At 38.1% G+C, this 14,074-nt stretch overlaps 1 protein-coding gene across 1 annotated transcript; it reads left to right on the top strand.

The window, feature by feature from the left end:
- Positions 1-4,169: 4,169 nt before the first annotated feature.
- Positions 4,170-6,648, top strand: LOC124636409 (ecdysone oxidase-like). Its single transcript, XM_047172492.1, has 3 exons — positions 4,170-4,287; positions 4,684-4,817; positions 5,042-6,648. The coding sequence occupies exons 1-3, from the start codon at positions 4,170-4,172 to the stop codon at positions 6,524-6,526; spliced, it is 1,737 nt and encodes a 578-aa protein (XP_047028448.1). The 3' UTR covers positions 6,527-6,648.
- The last annotated feature ends 7,426 nt before the right edge of the window (positions 6,649-14,074 follow it).

Genomic DNA, 14,074 nt, shown 5'->3' with positions numbered 1-14,074 from the left:
TATGGAACTTCATTCCGTTTTTACTAGCTGATCGCAGTCAATGCTATGTTGCAGTGTGAAGCCTCCTCAGGTGGGCACGCCACCATCGTGGCGGTAAGTCCCCTCTTTGAGGAGTGGCTCGGGAGGAGTCACGGCGCCCTCACGTACCGCATGACGCAGGTCCTCACCGGACACGGTTGTTTCGGGAGGTACCTGCACCGCATCGGTCGTGAGGAGGCGCCCGGGTATCACCATTGTGCGGACAGCCCCGAGGACACGGTGGACCACACAGTCCAGGTGTGCCCCGCATGGGAAGGGCACCGCCGGGTCCTCGTCGAGGCTTTGGGCGGCGGCGACCTCTCGCGTCCGGCCCTGGTTCAGGCCATGGTCCGGGGCGAGAGGGAATGGGATGCCGTCGCCTCCTTCTGCGAAGCGGTCATGCTCGAGAAGGAGGAGGCGGAACGCCAGAGAGTTCGCACCTCTCATCCCGGCCGCCGCGCTGGACCAGGTAGACACCATGGGCGTCGGGTGTCGCGAGATGACTCCCGGCCACCGTAGGCGTGGGTCTGTGGGCGGTGAGTTCGGGTGGCTCATCGTCCCTCTGTCTACTTAGACGACAGACCCGTGTCGACGGCGCGCGTTGTTCCACGCGCTCCTCAAAGAGATGTCAGCAACCCCAGCGGGGCCCAGCAGGGCCAAGGCCTGCCGGGGCTGCGGGTTGTTCGAAAGAGATACCGCGGCCCTGGTACATAAAAGGCCTATGACGGAACACGACGGTTTTTAGTCAGTAAGAGTCTGACACTCCCTCACAGCTGCTAACCCACAGCGGGAGGGGTCATTTGATGATTTTTGACGTCGGAAAAAAAAAAAAAAAAAAAAAAGCCTCCTCAGGTTTAAAATAAAATAAACTTCATCCATTACTGCATTATCAATAATGTAACTTCATTACACATTTTTCACAAAGCCCCAATGTTTACTTGGAATGTTCGGAAAAACAGAAAAGTTCAGTGCATTTCGTTGTGAATCAAAACTCACATACGTTACTGAGAGAGTTAAACGTGTGACCACATTTCGAGATCCGAAAATAAGGTGTTTTAGACTCAACGACTTTTAGTCATGTCGGAATTAACTTATCTACGCAAAAGAGTCTATTGTTGTACGAGCAATAAGCTGTGGAAAACTTCTGAAAAAATATTACTGATACAAATAAAAACTTCTAGAAGACTTTTCAGTATTTTCTTTTCAGTATATTCTATGTATTAATGTTTCATACATCTGAAAAAGTCGTTCTCGCACCATATAAAAGTCACACCAGACAAAGCCAAAAGTGCGGAAAATGGAAAGAGCTCCGATAAATAAAACTACTAACTAAGTCTAATTGGAAAACCGACATATAAATCAGGGACCACTCAGAGTTTTAGAGCTAAAGCACAAAAACAATTATCTGTAGAAGGGGATAGTGTCAGTTGCCAAACGCTTAGGATTTTTGAATTTAGAATTTAGAGTTCCATTTTTGAATTATGAATTGTAGAATAGATGTTCAACTATTTTGTAGAAAAGAGGTTCTCTGCTGGCTTCCATATTGTGCAAAGTGGGGCGATAAATTGTGGTAAAAAATTGGTGCAGAACAAAATGTGTTTCTTACAGTTTGGTTATAAATATTTCGGTTGTAGTTTTATGTGGCTTAAATCTCTGGTTATGCTGTTAGTTGGGATCATCATCATCATCTGCCTGGCCCTTTTCCCAACTATTTTGGGGTCAGCTTCGATTCTCACTGGATGCAGCTGAGTATCAGTGTTTTACAAGGAGCGACTGCTTATCTTACCTCGCCAATCCGTTACTCGGGCAACCCAATACCTTTTGGCGAGACTGGAAGTGACAAGAATTTCAATAAAAATAATTGTACCATCATCAACCTTACCAAACTAAAAATCAACGAAGCAAAAAACTCACTAGGCATCATCATCCTCCGAGCCTTTTTCCCAATCATGTTGGGGTCGGCTTCCAGTCTAACCGGATTCAGCTGAGTACCAGTGCTTTACAAGAAGCGACTGCCTATCTGACCTCCTCAACCCAGTTACCCGGGCAACCCGATACCCCTTGGTTAGACTGGTGTCAGACTTACTGGCAAAAAACTCACTAGGCATATTAACACTATAATTAAACAGACCATATCTTTGCTAAACAAAGAGCTTGGCCCATATCGAGGCTATAAATAAATAAATTAGTCGGTCCATTTATGGGCCACGGTTGGCTGGCCACAAAGTTACTTAGAGTACGCTTGGGGTGAATATAGGAAAGTTAAGGGTCACACTGTTGTGTGATAACATACGGACAACAGGACAATGTATTAAAGAATAGTTTCTTAGCTAGGATTAGCCAGAAGGGGTATCGGTATGGCCGGGTAACTGGGTTGAGGAGGTCAGATAGGAAGTCATCATCATCATCACAGCCTAGGACGTCCACTGCTGAACATAGCGATAGGAAGTCGCTCCTTGTAAAACACTGGTTCTCAGCTGAATCCGGTTAGACTGGAAGCTGACCTCCACATAGTTGGGTAAAAGCTCGGGAGATGATGATGATTATTAGCCAGAATGATTAATTAATTAAAATTGCGCGGCTGTTCGTACTTTTTATTCTGTTTTGTAAAGTTGAGAGGATTATTAAAATGAAGTTTTTTAATTCGTAATATAATTAAAACCCTATTATCATATTTAGATTAACGTGACAATATGAATATGAGTTTAAGAATGACTCACATAATAGAAATATTGATCACTTATAATATAAAAAAAAAATGAAAATCATAATTATGTGTCTGTTAAGTTACTAAAAAACTAGTTTTAATTATAATTACAAGTTTTTAAAAGTTATTTTTAGAAAGTGTTTTCCTTCCTTTAATTCCCAATGATTGTGTAGAGTAGTAGATGAGTAGTTTGAATTAGCAGGCGAAAAATATTTATGACATAAAACTTACGCGTGTATATTAAAAAAAAAAAAAAAAAACGATTTCCCTAATTAAGGAAAAGTAGATTTATATTAAGCTGAAAATATTCACTTATCACATGTTTGACCTTGATCGTCATGTGACAAAATTAATGAATTCTTCATTTGTCTTTCATTGAAAAGAGATAAAAATGGTTAATTAAAACCCACCTGTACAAGTATTTGTTCAGACTTGTCTTTCAATCATTTTGGTATAAAAAGTGTGGGATCATCGTTGCAAGACATCTTCACTGCAGCTGCCAGACAAGTAGTACAGGTAAGCTTCTATTTTATTTTTTCACTAATATCTCTATCTCTATATATATATATATATATATGTATAAATATAAAACCTGCTTTCCGTTGTCACAACATAACATGAAAACGGCTTGACCGATTTGGCTGAAAATTAGAGGGGAGGAGACCCGGGAAAAGGTTTTAGGATAGTTTTTGTTACCATCGAGACGCGGGTGAAACCGCGGGCGAAAGCTAGTTTCTTATATATAAACTTATATCTTTTTCTCATCAATGTTATATTATGTTGCATTAAATTAACATTATTTATTTTCGTTCCTTTTATTTTTTGTTCAAACTATAATGCTATTTGTATGTTTGAAACCGCTCTCAAAAACCACTGGCTCGGTTCGTGAAAACATTCCAATGTTAGGTGTCCCATTTATTGGGGATGTTTATAACAACAACTTTATCTAGGTGCTTGGAGTAGTTCCCACGGTGTGCGGGTGAAACCGCTGGCGAAAGATAGTTTCATAAAATTGCTAGTTAAACTGAAATACCTACTGTATTTTCAATGTCATTGACTCATATGTTGGTTGATAACATTTCTATTTATAAACGTCTTTTTAGACGTTTCTTCTTACCTTGAACTTATCTTTGCAATGAGCTTTTAGCCCTAGTTTTAAATGTATTGTTGTTTAGTTAACATAAGAAAACATATTTATCTACACTAAATCTTCTATCATTATGTTTGTATGGAACCATTTTGTTATGCAGAACAAAAAAAAATTAGAGCAGAAGTCTGAAATATGATTGTAGCATTGAGAGGCAGTTAAACATCTTTTTACAAAATATTTATGCACAATGTTCTTGTTTTAAGACAAGAGTCTAAGCATTAACTTGGCTATAATTTTCGATAAATTATTAACATGTCCGTATTAATAAAAAATATGTGTTGTATTATTTCAGTAATGGCTGACGCTACAAACACTACGTTAACTGCTATATCAGCAGTACAATCAGCATTAGCTGTTTTGTACACGTTGCAGCTTACTGAATTTCGCTACCCATCAGACTGCTCCCTTACAAGTAAGTCTTATACATTTATTAGTAAATGTTTTTGCTAATGTTTATAATAGGTAAGTATAGATTATTTACAATGAACTACATCTAAAAAAAAGACTTAAAACTTATAAAGGCCGTCGAAAAATTAGTCCTCATCGCTGTCACCCGGCAGTGTACCCAAAAGGCTGCTACTTTTCTATGCAATAGTACCATTTTTTTAACGACGTCAAAAATCATCAAATGACCCCTCTTGCTGTGGGTTAGTAGCGGTAAGGGAGTGTCAGACTCTTACTGACTAAAACCAGTCGTGTTCCCTGGTACAAAAAAGGCCTACGACGGAACACTGCTTTGCTGATGGCAATAGTGCCATCAGCTTGTCGGCCTGATCCTCTTCAAACTCATTATGTTTTATTTTCACAGATGCTACTACTTATGACTACATAGTTGTTGGTGCCGGCTCTGCAGGGTCTGTCGTCGCTAACAGACTCTCGGCGAATAGCAGCAACTCGGTTCTATTAATAGAAGCTGGCTCGTTTCCACCATGGGAGTCAGAGGTACGTACCATTAAGTTTAAACAAACGTTAATATCACAGGTTCAACGAAAGTTCTAGAAGAATCCCTCCCTATCTGACTACTTCAACCCGGGCAACCCAGTACCCCTTGGTTATCTGTTATCTGTTACTACTGACTTACTGCTAGTTTACTTCAATGTTTAGTAAAATTAAACTGGTAATTTAATGTTACTACAACACACATTAAACTTGTACGTTTTTTTCAGTTGCCCGAACTGTTCACGCCAATGCCTAAGACAGACTTTGACTGGGACACATCATCAGTCAACGATGGATACTCAGCACAGAACCTGCAGGATTCCGTCGTCAGTTTGACACAAGGAAAAATGATTGGCGGCAGCAGTAACATCGGCCACATGATACACGTACAAGGAGACCCACACGATTACAACCAGTGGGCTTCTTTATTAAATGATGATACTTGGACTTACGAAAACTTACTACCATTCTTCAAGAAACTCGAACAATTAACTGATGTAGATCTGCTTGCGACCTCTTTCGCTGATCTGCACGGTACCGATGGCATGATCAAGATTGAACGAGAAATAGCATCAATCAGTCAATATTACTTAAATGCTTTCGCAGAAGCTGGACATACTATCGTAAATGATACAACTTCAGCTACTTCATCTCTTGGTGCAACTAATCCCTTGTTCACAATTGGTGATAACTTACGCCAGAGTAGCTCCATTGCCTATTTAGCTCCTGCCAAGTCTCGCACAAACTTGTGCATGGCTCTGAGTACTACAGCAACTAAGGTTTTGGTCGAAGATGGAGCAGCTGTTGGTGTTCAAGTAACCTCGTCATCCGGTGATACTCTTGTTCTTTATGCAAATAAAGAGGTTATCGTTTCTGCTGGAGCAATTCACACCCCCAAGCTACTGATGCTGTCTGGTATCGGACCTCAAGATCAACTCGAGGCACTGAGTATTCCAGTAGTTGCTGACTTGCCTGTTGGTCAAAATCTAATGGACCATCCATCAGCTGTAATTTTGATTCAAATGGAAGAAGACACTACTACCACTCCTGCCGTCAGCCCCTACAAGTTCCCTGTACCAACTACTACTCTCTACGCAACTGTGAACTCGTCACAGACTTACCCTGACTACCAGGCTATCTCCCTCGTATTCCCACACGACTCTGGAGCAATGATGCAACTTTGCGCCAATTCTTTCAAGTACTCCAACGACATTTGTAATATATTCGCTGCAGCTAATGTAGGCAGAACAGTGCTTTATGTAGTACACAATTTGATGATGCCAAAATCTTACGGCAATGTATCGCTTGCTAGCACTGATCCCACCGTCGAACCGATCGTGTACACTGGTACTTACTCTAATGCGGACGATTTGTCACTGATGGCTGCTTCATTGGCAGACTTTATGAAGGTGATGGACACGACGTATTTCACTGAATCAAACGCTACTTTTGTAGATACTGGTTTGTGCTCAGGTTTGACTGGTACTGAGTACTGGGAGTGTTATGCTTTGGGCATGTCTGCTACTATGTGGCATTATTCTGGTACATGCGCGATGGGATCAGTAGTAGACAGCACTTTGAAAGTGAAAGGTATTGATAATCTGCGTGTTGTTGATGCCAGTGTAATGCCTACTGAAGTGAGTGGTAATATTAATGCAGCTGTCACTATGATTGGCGAGCGCGGTGCCGCATTGATCCTTGCCGATAACTAGATCATGATAACTATAATGACCGAAGAAGATTTAACGACCAATTGTTTTTAATACGCATTGTTTGGTTAATCGATTTTGTAAAAAATATTGTTTTAAAAGTTAATAAAGATTATTATTGAATACTACTTTATTTTTATTTTATTTAAGGCAATATTCATATTCGCTTCTTTTTATCAAAAACTGTATTAAATGATAACATTAAAATATCTATCAAGTTCACGTTTATATGACACATGTGGGACCAAAGAGGGTCTATTTTTAGCCGTAAAAGCTGTTGCAGTCCCCAGATATAACTTGTAAAAGACTTTAAATTGTCCATTTTATATACACTAAAGTTTCACACTTTATTAAGTAGACCTTTATTAAGTGACCATTCTACAAATTAACTACATCTGTCGTTAGTTTAAATTTTAATATTTCAATAAATTTTTCTACAAATTGTATAACATTCTCGTTTAGAAGTAATTCTAGAGGTTTTTTCATGGTAATCCTTAAGTTATTCATTGTAACACATTTGCAAGCTTACTTCACTTATAAGCTTTCATCAAATTTCCTTTAATTGCAGTACATACATGCAATAAAATTGCGACATAGGCTTTTGTTGACCAGTTAGATATTATATTAAGTCTGAAAAATGAAGCACCTAGTTATAACGTGATATTATAAAAATCAAAGACAAAAAGACACTGCTTATTCAAAAATACCTTATAAATTATCTAACATCAAAAAACAAACTTCTATCACAAACTGATTGTTGTTTTAATATTAATTCAAGCGCAAAATCTGTCAAGCCGGAAATACCATCATTAGCTGGAAAGGAGACAGTTTTAAGTCCACCCCGTTTCAGTTTAAAGAACAGTCAGGATTTACGTATTTCCGGTTGACCGTAACGTTGAGATTTTATCTCAATTCTTTAGGTGGGTTTATACAGACCTTAAAATCTTCAAGCAAAAATCTCACAAATATACTTACTGAGTAACAAAAATTTTCACCGCTCTCACCAACAGTGGAATATATGTACTCAATTCCATCGTTCATCGCCATAGGTGCACCTATGTGGCGGGAATTCTCAGACTTTTACAGATTACAACCCATCTTTTTTCCTTCTTAGTCCTTTGACTATTAGGGACGACAACAGGAACCATTTTAATTTCATATTGAAAAATGCACCTTCTATGTTTTGCCCTAGTTTTTCTCGAAGAAAAAGGGTGTTCATAAACTATACCATGTTTTATTTGAACTACATAATAAACATTTACAACCAAAATTGTTCGCCATGCTTCATAACCGTGTGTAACAATAAAGACCTTTTCATTAGTATTCTCTCGGTCCCAGGATCCGTGAAGCCCTTACTTTTGTATCCAGATTTTTATTCCTACAACGTCGCGTTTAATCGCCAGTATTATCTTTGAAATATTTAATGATTTCCCCTTATTGTTTTCAGGAAGTACCATCATGAACCTAGCGTTGGGTAATTAATTATGAGTTATTGCTTCGTATTAACAAAATCACGAATGTATTGCGGTACTCCAAAACACGAAAATACTTAGAAAAGTGGCATTGGTACTTACCCAACCTGGAATCGAACCCAAACTCTACTAGAGACATTGGTTCTTTACTGACTAGGCCACTCCCACATAGCAACACTCTAACGTATTAAAAAACTAGCACCTACATAAGTAACTTACATTTCACCTACCAAAACTCAAACGTAACATCATATACAGGTCACATAATATTCGAGCGAAACTTTTAACAATCTCGCAACGAATGTTCTCGATGTACGCAACACTTCGCAACTTGTTCGTTGATAACCTCGTCAACGTTGTTAGTTACAAGAAACTATATCGTTGAAAAGTGTGCAAGAAAATGGGAGAGGAAAATCTATTACAAAATACATGTTGTTACTGTTACTGTTACAGCCTTTTTATCGTCCCACTGCTGGGCACAGGCCTCCTCTCACACGGAGAAGGATTGAGCATTAATCACCACGCTTGCTCAATGCGGGTTGGTGATTTCAGACTATATAGTCCAGGTTTCCTCAAGATGTTTTCCTTCACCTTTTTATCAGCCATTGGTGTCCAAGATATACTTAGAAAGTACATACAAACTTAGATTAGTTGCATTGGTACTTGCCTGACCTGGAATCGAACCCGCGCACTCGAGGGGATGGTTCTTTACCCACTAGGCCACCACGACTTTTTTAGTACAAAATACATAGTAATGCTTATTTGTGTGCTTTTGTTCTGTTCTTATGCAATTTTTTTTAAGTATAGAAACTCAATTCCCGCAAGTATATAATTCTTTTACAAGTACCTTTTAATAATATGTGGACGAATTACCTACTATAAGAATTTTGGTGACGACCACTTACACTCCTCAACGATTGATCTTAGAATGATCTAGGAAAGCAGATTTTTTCAAAATTTATTCTATTGAAACCATCCTATTCTATTACATACCTATGAAGAAGATCATTCTGCTCTTCTGTCCATACGAAATCCTGGACATATTTATCATGATTACCATTTAATTACACACCAAGATAAGCCAACATCTAAAAACACAATAAACAAAACCTCTTTAACCGTTTCCACACGTTATATTGCCCGCTAGAAAATTCAATGTAATAGCTTTAGAAAAAAACCTTACTATCCAGAAGGCTATTAACTGTTTTGAAAAAAAGACCACTGCACTCGCTTAGTGGCTAGTATGGGAACAAGAAAAAAATTCGTTTACCCATCCTATAACAGGGTTAATGGTTGCTCTCAACCAACGGTGCTCAGTGTGGCCCAAGTTATGGGAGAAAAGCTTGGGCTATTTTTTTATTTCATATCAATCATGTCATCATGAACGAAGGCTTCACCACCATGTAAACATCAAGGCCATCCAGCTCTTCGACAACACGCATATAGTGATATGGCTAAAAAGGACAAAACCTTTTGAGTTAACATAGTGAAGTGTTAGTGTAATGTAGGTATTCATATATTATCCATAGATTCATAGTAAGGTAACTGTAATCAAATACAGCCATATTATATTTTATGTGATGACCACAGTAACTATTTAATTACCGTAACTCTTTATATTTCTTCATCATCTCCCGAACCTTATTCCAACTATGTTGGGGTCGGCTTCCAGCCTAACCGAATGCTGTTGGGTACCAGTGTTTTACAAGGAGTGACTGCCTATCTTACCTCCTCAACCTAGTTACCCGGGCAACCCAATACCCTATGGTTAGACTGGTGTCAGATTTACTGGCTTCCGACTACCCGTAACGACTGCGAAGGATGTTCAATGACAGCCGGGACCTAAATTTTAACGTGCCCTTCGAAACTCAGTCATTAGTGTCCAAGATAAACTTAAAAAGTACACACAAATTGAGAAAATTCGCATAAGTACTTGCCTGACCTGGACTTCTCATGTTTTTTTTTTTTGAATATTTAACCCGCTGTCTCTTCTACCTTGAACTGAACTATCGGTATAACTTCCAGTTAACTTGGCTATACAGTTTAACTACGACTGCAGACGTCGCCCTTTGGATTTGTAATTAACACGAAGAAAAGTTAATAAGCGCTGATTAAATCTTACGCGTGTTTAACTAACTGGCTAGGAACTATGAAATTAAAGTAGACTGTTTATTAAAAATTTGATGCAGTCTGTTGTTGAAGATTTACGTTTTTATTTGAGGTAGGTTATTGACTGGTACAGTATTTTTATTATCTTATAGATGGTATTTTGTGATTTTTATGTATGAATGATTTGAAGTATAGAAACTTGTTTATAATTATTACAGGAGCGGTGTCGTATTTTTCTTGTTATTATATTACAGACTATTACATCAGTGACGGCTATGTATGTTAAGGCGATTATCACACTGCCCCGCATGATGCAGCGTAGCGCGTGGATGCGTTTTTTTCCGTTGCTTGTAAATATCTCCGTTTGTATGGAAAACACGCATAGTCCAACACACTGAAAATGCATCCACGCGCGTTCATGCGGATCACGCGCATACACGCGGAGAAACATGCACCCCCGCGCGTAGGTGCGTGGCGAGACGCAAGGTATGGCACACTGAATCCCACAGTGCCGCGCGTGATTTTGAATGGGCGTGACGTGTATATTTGAAAACGGATCTCTATGAGAGCCGCCGTGCGTGAATCTACAAAACGCACCTACGCGCGTGAGTGCGCAAAAAACCCGCACGATGATGCAGATCTGCACTCCCGCAGGAACGCGCGTAGGTGCGTCGACACGCAAGATGCAGCGTGATGCGGGGCAGTGTGAAGATCACCTAAGTGTTATATACGGCAAATAATATTTTTTTATGTAAAAATCGTTCTATAATCCTAACGTAGCCAACTACATATAAAACAACAACATTTTATACTGAACACACTTTTTTTTTCCAGTGACATTGGCAAACGCTCGTTACTATAAAATTGTTAAATTAATATGAATACAGAATCCACATAAAACCTTTAAACCCTGTCTATTTCAAAATACAGAACTTTTTTCTCATCGTTCGGGATAAAAGTTGGGTATTTTCGATATTTTTGTGTTTTAACGAGTGCTAGGTATTCCATTTCAGGTGGACGGTAGTTAGTAATATTTTATTTTTATTTGAAATAGTTGCCATCCATGTTGTATCAATAGCTAACACCTAGTTACGTTCATGTTTGCTTTGTTAGTTTTAGTACACAGTTTTGTAATTTGTGAGTTTCAATCAAAGCTTTTTTTATGTTTTTATATTGTTATTTAAACCCAAAATCGATCAAATATTGAAATTTTCTAAAATGAGTACGTAACGTATTTGAATAATAACTTTTGCTAAACCTGTGCTGTTTAAGAAAATTCGATTATGATATTGTAGCCTATCCGATAGTTAATGCTATCTGTCAGATAAAGGCTGCTAATAATTCGGAACTAAATGTTATAGATTTTCTTTCAGAATAATTCCTGATAGCCTATTACAGACTATATCAATAAACGTGGAATCTGACTATAAGTCTTATAAATCAAACTCACCAAGTGAAACAAATTATCAATTACATAATATTATATTTTAAAAGCTTTACTCTAAAATAAAATAAGTATTTCTTTAGAACAAACGCAGTTATTGGACTGCGTACAGTTCTAGTGTTTCCATTTTGTTGGCGGCGCGCAGCCTCGCTTGCACTATTACACGTCCTAACCGCAGCTGTGCCTTCGCGATTGTTTTATATCTTACGACTGGTTCATGTACTTTTGGTAGGTATTGTATTTATATATCTGAAGCATTCTCTAAATCTCTTAATATCACCAGAAGTTGAGAAACAATCTTTAGTAAATGACTTTTGCATTTCTGGACTTTTGCACTCTACCTGGGTGTTAATCACAGTAAAATGATTAGACGAATAGAATCCAAATTTGGCATAGAGATAAGTACCCTGTAGGTACATACATAGATGTACCCTGTAGGGAAAATTTCGGCGAAGATGGATGAAGCCGCGGCCTTATGCCAATATATTTTTGGCAGAATTACTATAACAGTAAAAGTTATTTCTAAATATCATTAACATATTCAATGCACGACATAAATAAAACAAAGCAAAAATAGTCGTGCGATCGTAGTCGTTGTCGTATCGTGCTGTGTAAATTCGACAAGTTTCTTAACAGTAACAGCTGTGCAAATTAAGTTCTTGAATAACTACACTACATTATTGCGTCCGAATATTTGTGACCACACAATTTTGTGGATTTAAAATTGAGGACCGGCATTTTTTTAAATAATATCAAATTAATTTTGACACAATGTGTTAATATACAAAAATTCGCAAAAACCGGCCCTAAAATATATAGTTCAAGTAAAAGCATGTTAAAAATAAGACAGAAGGATAAAGAACACTTCCTTATGGAAACCTAAAATCTGTATACAAGACTGCTATGAAATAAGTATTAATGATAACTAGACTAGCTTAAGTGTGTTTTTTTATTGTAAAGTATGGTATTCCCAATAAAACCGTAAGATTATGTGCAACAATCGCTTAGGAAATAACAGTCTGAAAGTTTTTTTCATATTTGGTTCGATATCAAAATATTATATCTCATACCATCTTACATAACCACAACACCATCTCACCACCCCATTCCACGAAGGACAGAAACTTGCAAACTCCACGAACTGGCCAGAAACTAACATATTCGAAAAGTCGTCCATTTATTTCCTAATTAACCCGGTATCCGGGCGATGGATGAATTTGCTCAACATGTATCGTACAACTTGTTTGATTCGATGTCGTGGCGTGAGGGGAGTATGGATAAGGCAGATTGTGGTTTGACAATAACTTGAATATAACCCAATAATACATAATTTTAGAAAGCAGCCATGTAAATCTACTTCAATAATTATGCAATATCTGCGCGTGCAATAAATGGGCTGTTGGCATTGCTACGTTGCCGTTGAACCAAGTCAGACGCAAGAAGCTTCTAATAAAAGAAAGGTTGTATAATTTTCTGCTTCATACACCATCTGCCTAGCCTTTTCCCAACTACCTGTTAGGTCTATTATTGAGGTCGGCCTCTCTCCAGTCCTACTGGTCACAGTTCAAGACGTGTTTTAAACCCCATAATTCCAGCTACCCGGATAACCCGATACCCCTAGGTAGATAAATCTGGTTATTAGACTTTCCAGCTCTTGACAGCTAGTGATCAAAGATGTTGGCAGACGAGATATTTTCCATATATACCAATACCAAGAGAATGGATATTATGGTTGCTATGGTATATAAAATATTTACGTATAAATATTTACGTATTCATATTTCTTGTCCAATCTTCCCACATCTCCCTCGCGTTACAGATTAGTGTATATCAGACATCACATCGTAAGAAAGTTATCTCGTTAGTCAGTTATCTACAAACTTATGGTCAACTCTCCCCGGGGAAGCTTTAATAAATAGAGATTATTGGCCTCTTGTAATTTACGATGCTATACAGAAAAATAAAGTTTTTCGCTTACGAATACGGAGCGAAATTTGCTTTATGAAAGACCCGTACGAAAAGTATGGTTAATAAATTAAGTAATATTGGGATTATAATATTATTGTGGAGGAATTAATATTACTTAAAGGCCATGGTTTTATTTTAGGAAGTACTGTGTTGTTTGTTTTATACGACAAATATACCTTATTTGTAGTGTCCTCAGTAAAAAGAGCAGTGGCAATGTTTTTCCTGTACTTTATTTCTACTTGTACCTCCTTGAACTTGTATCAAAAACTGTGTAGGGAAGAAGTCTAGGGTTGGTATATATAAGGGGACTGACATAAATACCTACTATTTATGTCAGTCCCCTTATATATACCAACCCTAGACTTCAAAAACCAAACACGTTTAGAATTCTTAGACATTTTTTCGTAGATAACATATTTACGGCAAACTGTAAATACCACTGTAATTAATGTATTTCTACTGTAATACCACAATATAGAAATACATTCCTGGTTAGTGAGGACGGACACATCATCCTCCGAGGATGACGTGTAGAACCAGAATTTGGCCTGCCTCCTA

The sequence above is a fragment of the Helicoverpa zea genome, chromosome 14 (assembly GCF_022581195.2).
Source record: "Helicoverpa zea isolate HzStark_Cry1AcR chromosome 14, ilHelZeax1.1, whole genome shotgun sequence".
In the NCBI taxonomy this organism is placed as follows: domain Eukaryota; kingdom Metazoa; phylum Arthropoda; class Insecta; order Lepidoptera; family Noctuidae; genus Helicoverpa; species Helicoverpa zea.
This window is presented reverse-complemented; position numbering and strand designations above follow the sequence as displayed.

Coding starts and splice junctions, on each gene's coding strand:
- LOC124636409 (XM_047172492.1), top strand. CDS start 4,170: ATGGCTGACGCTACAAACACTACGTTAACTGCTATATCAGCAGTACAA. Junction 4,288..4,683: donor ATCAGACTGCTCCCTTACAA/GTAAGTCTTATA, acceptor TTATTTTCACAG/ATGCTACTACTTATGACTAC. Junction 4,818..5,041: donor TTCCACCATGGGAGTCAGAG/GTACGTACCATT, acceptor CGTTTTTTTCAG/TTGCCCGAACTGTTCACGCC.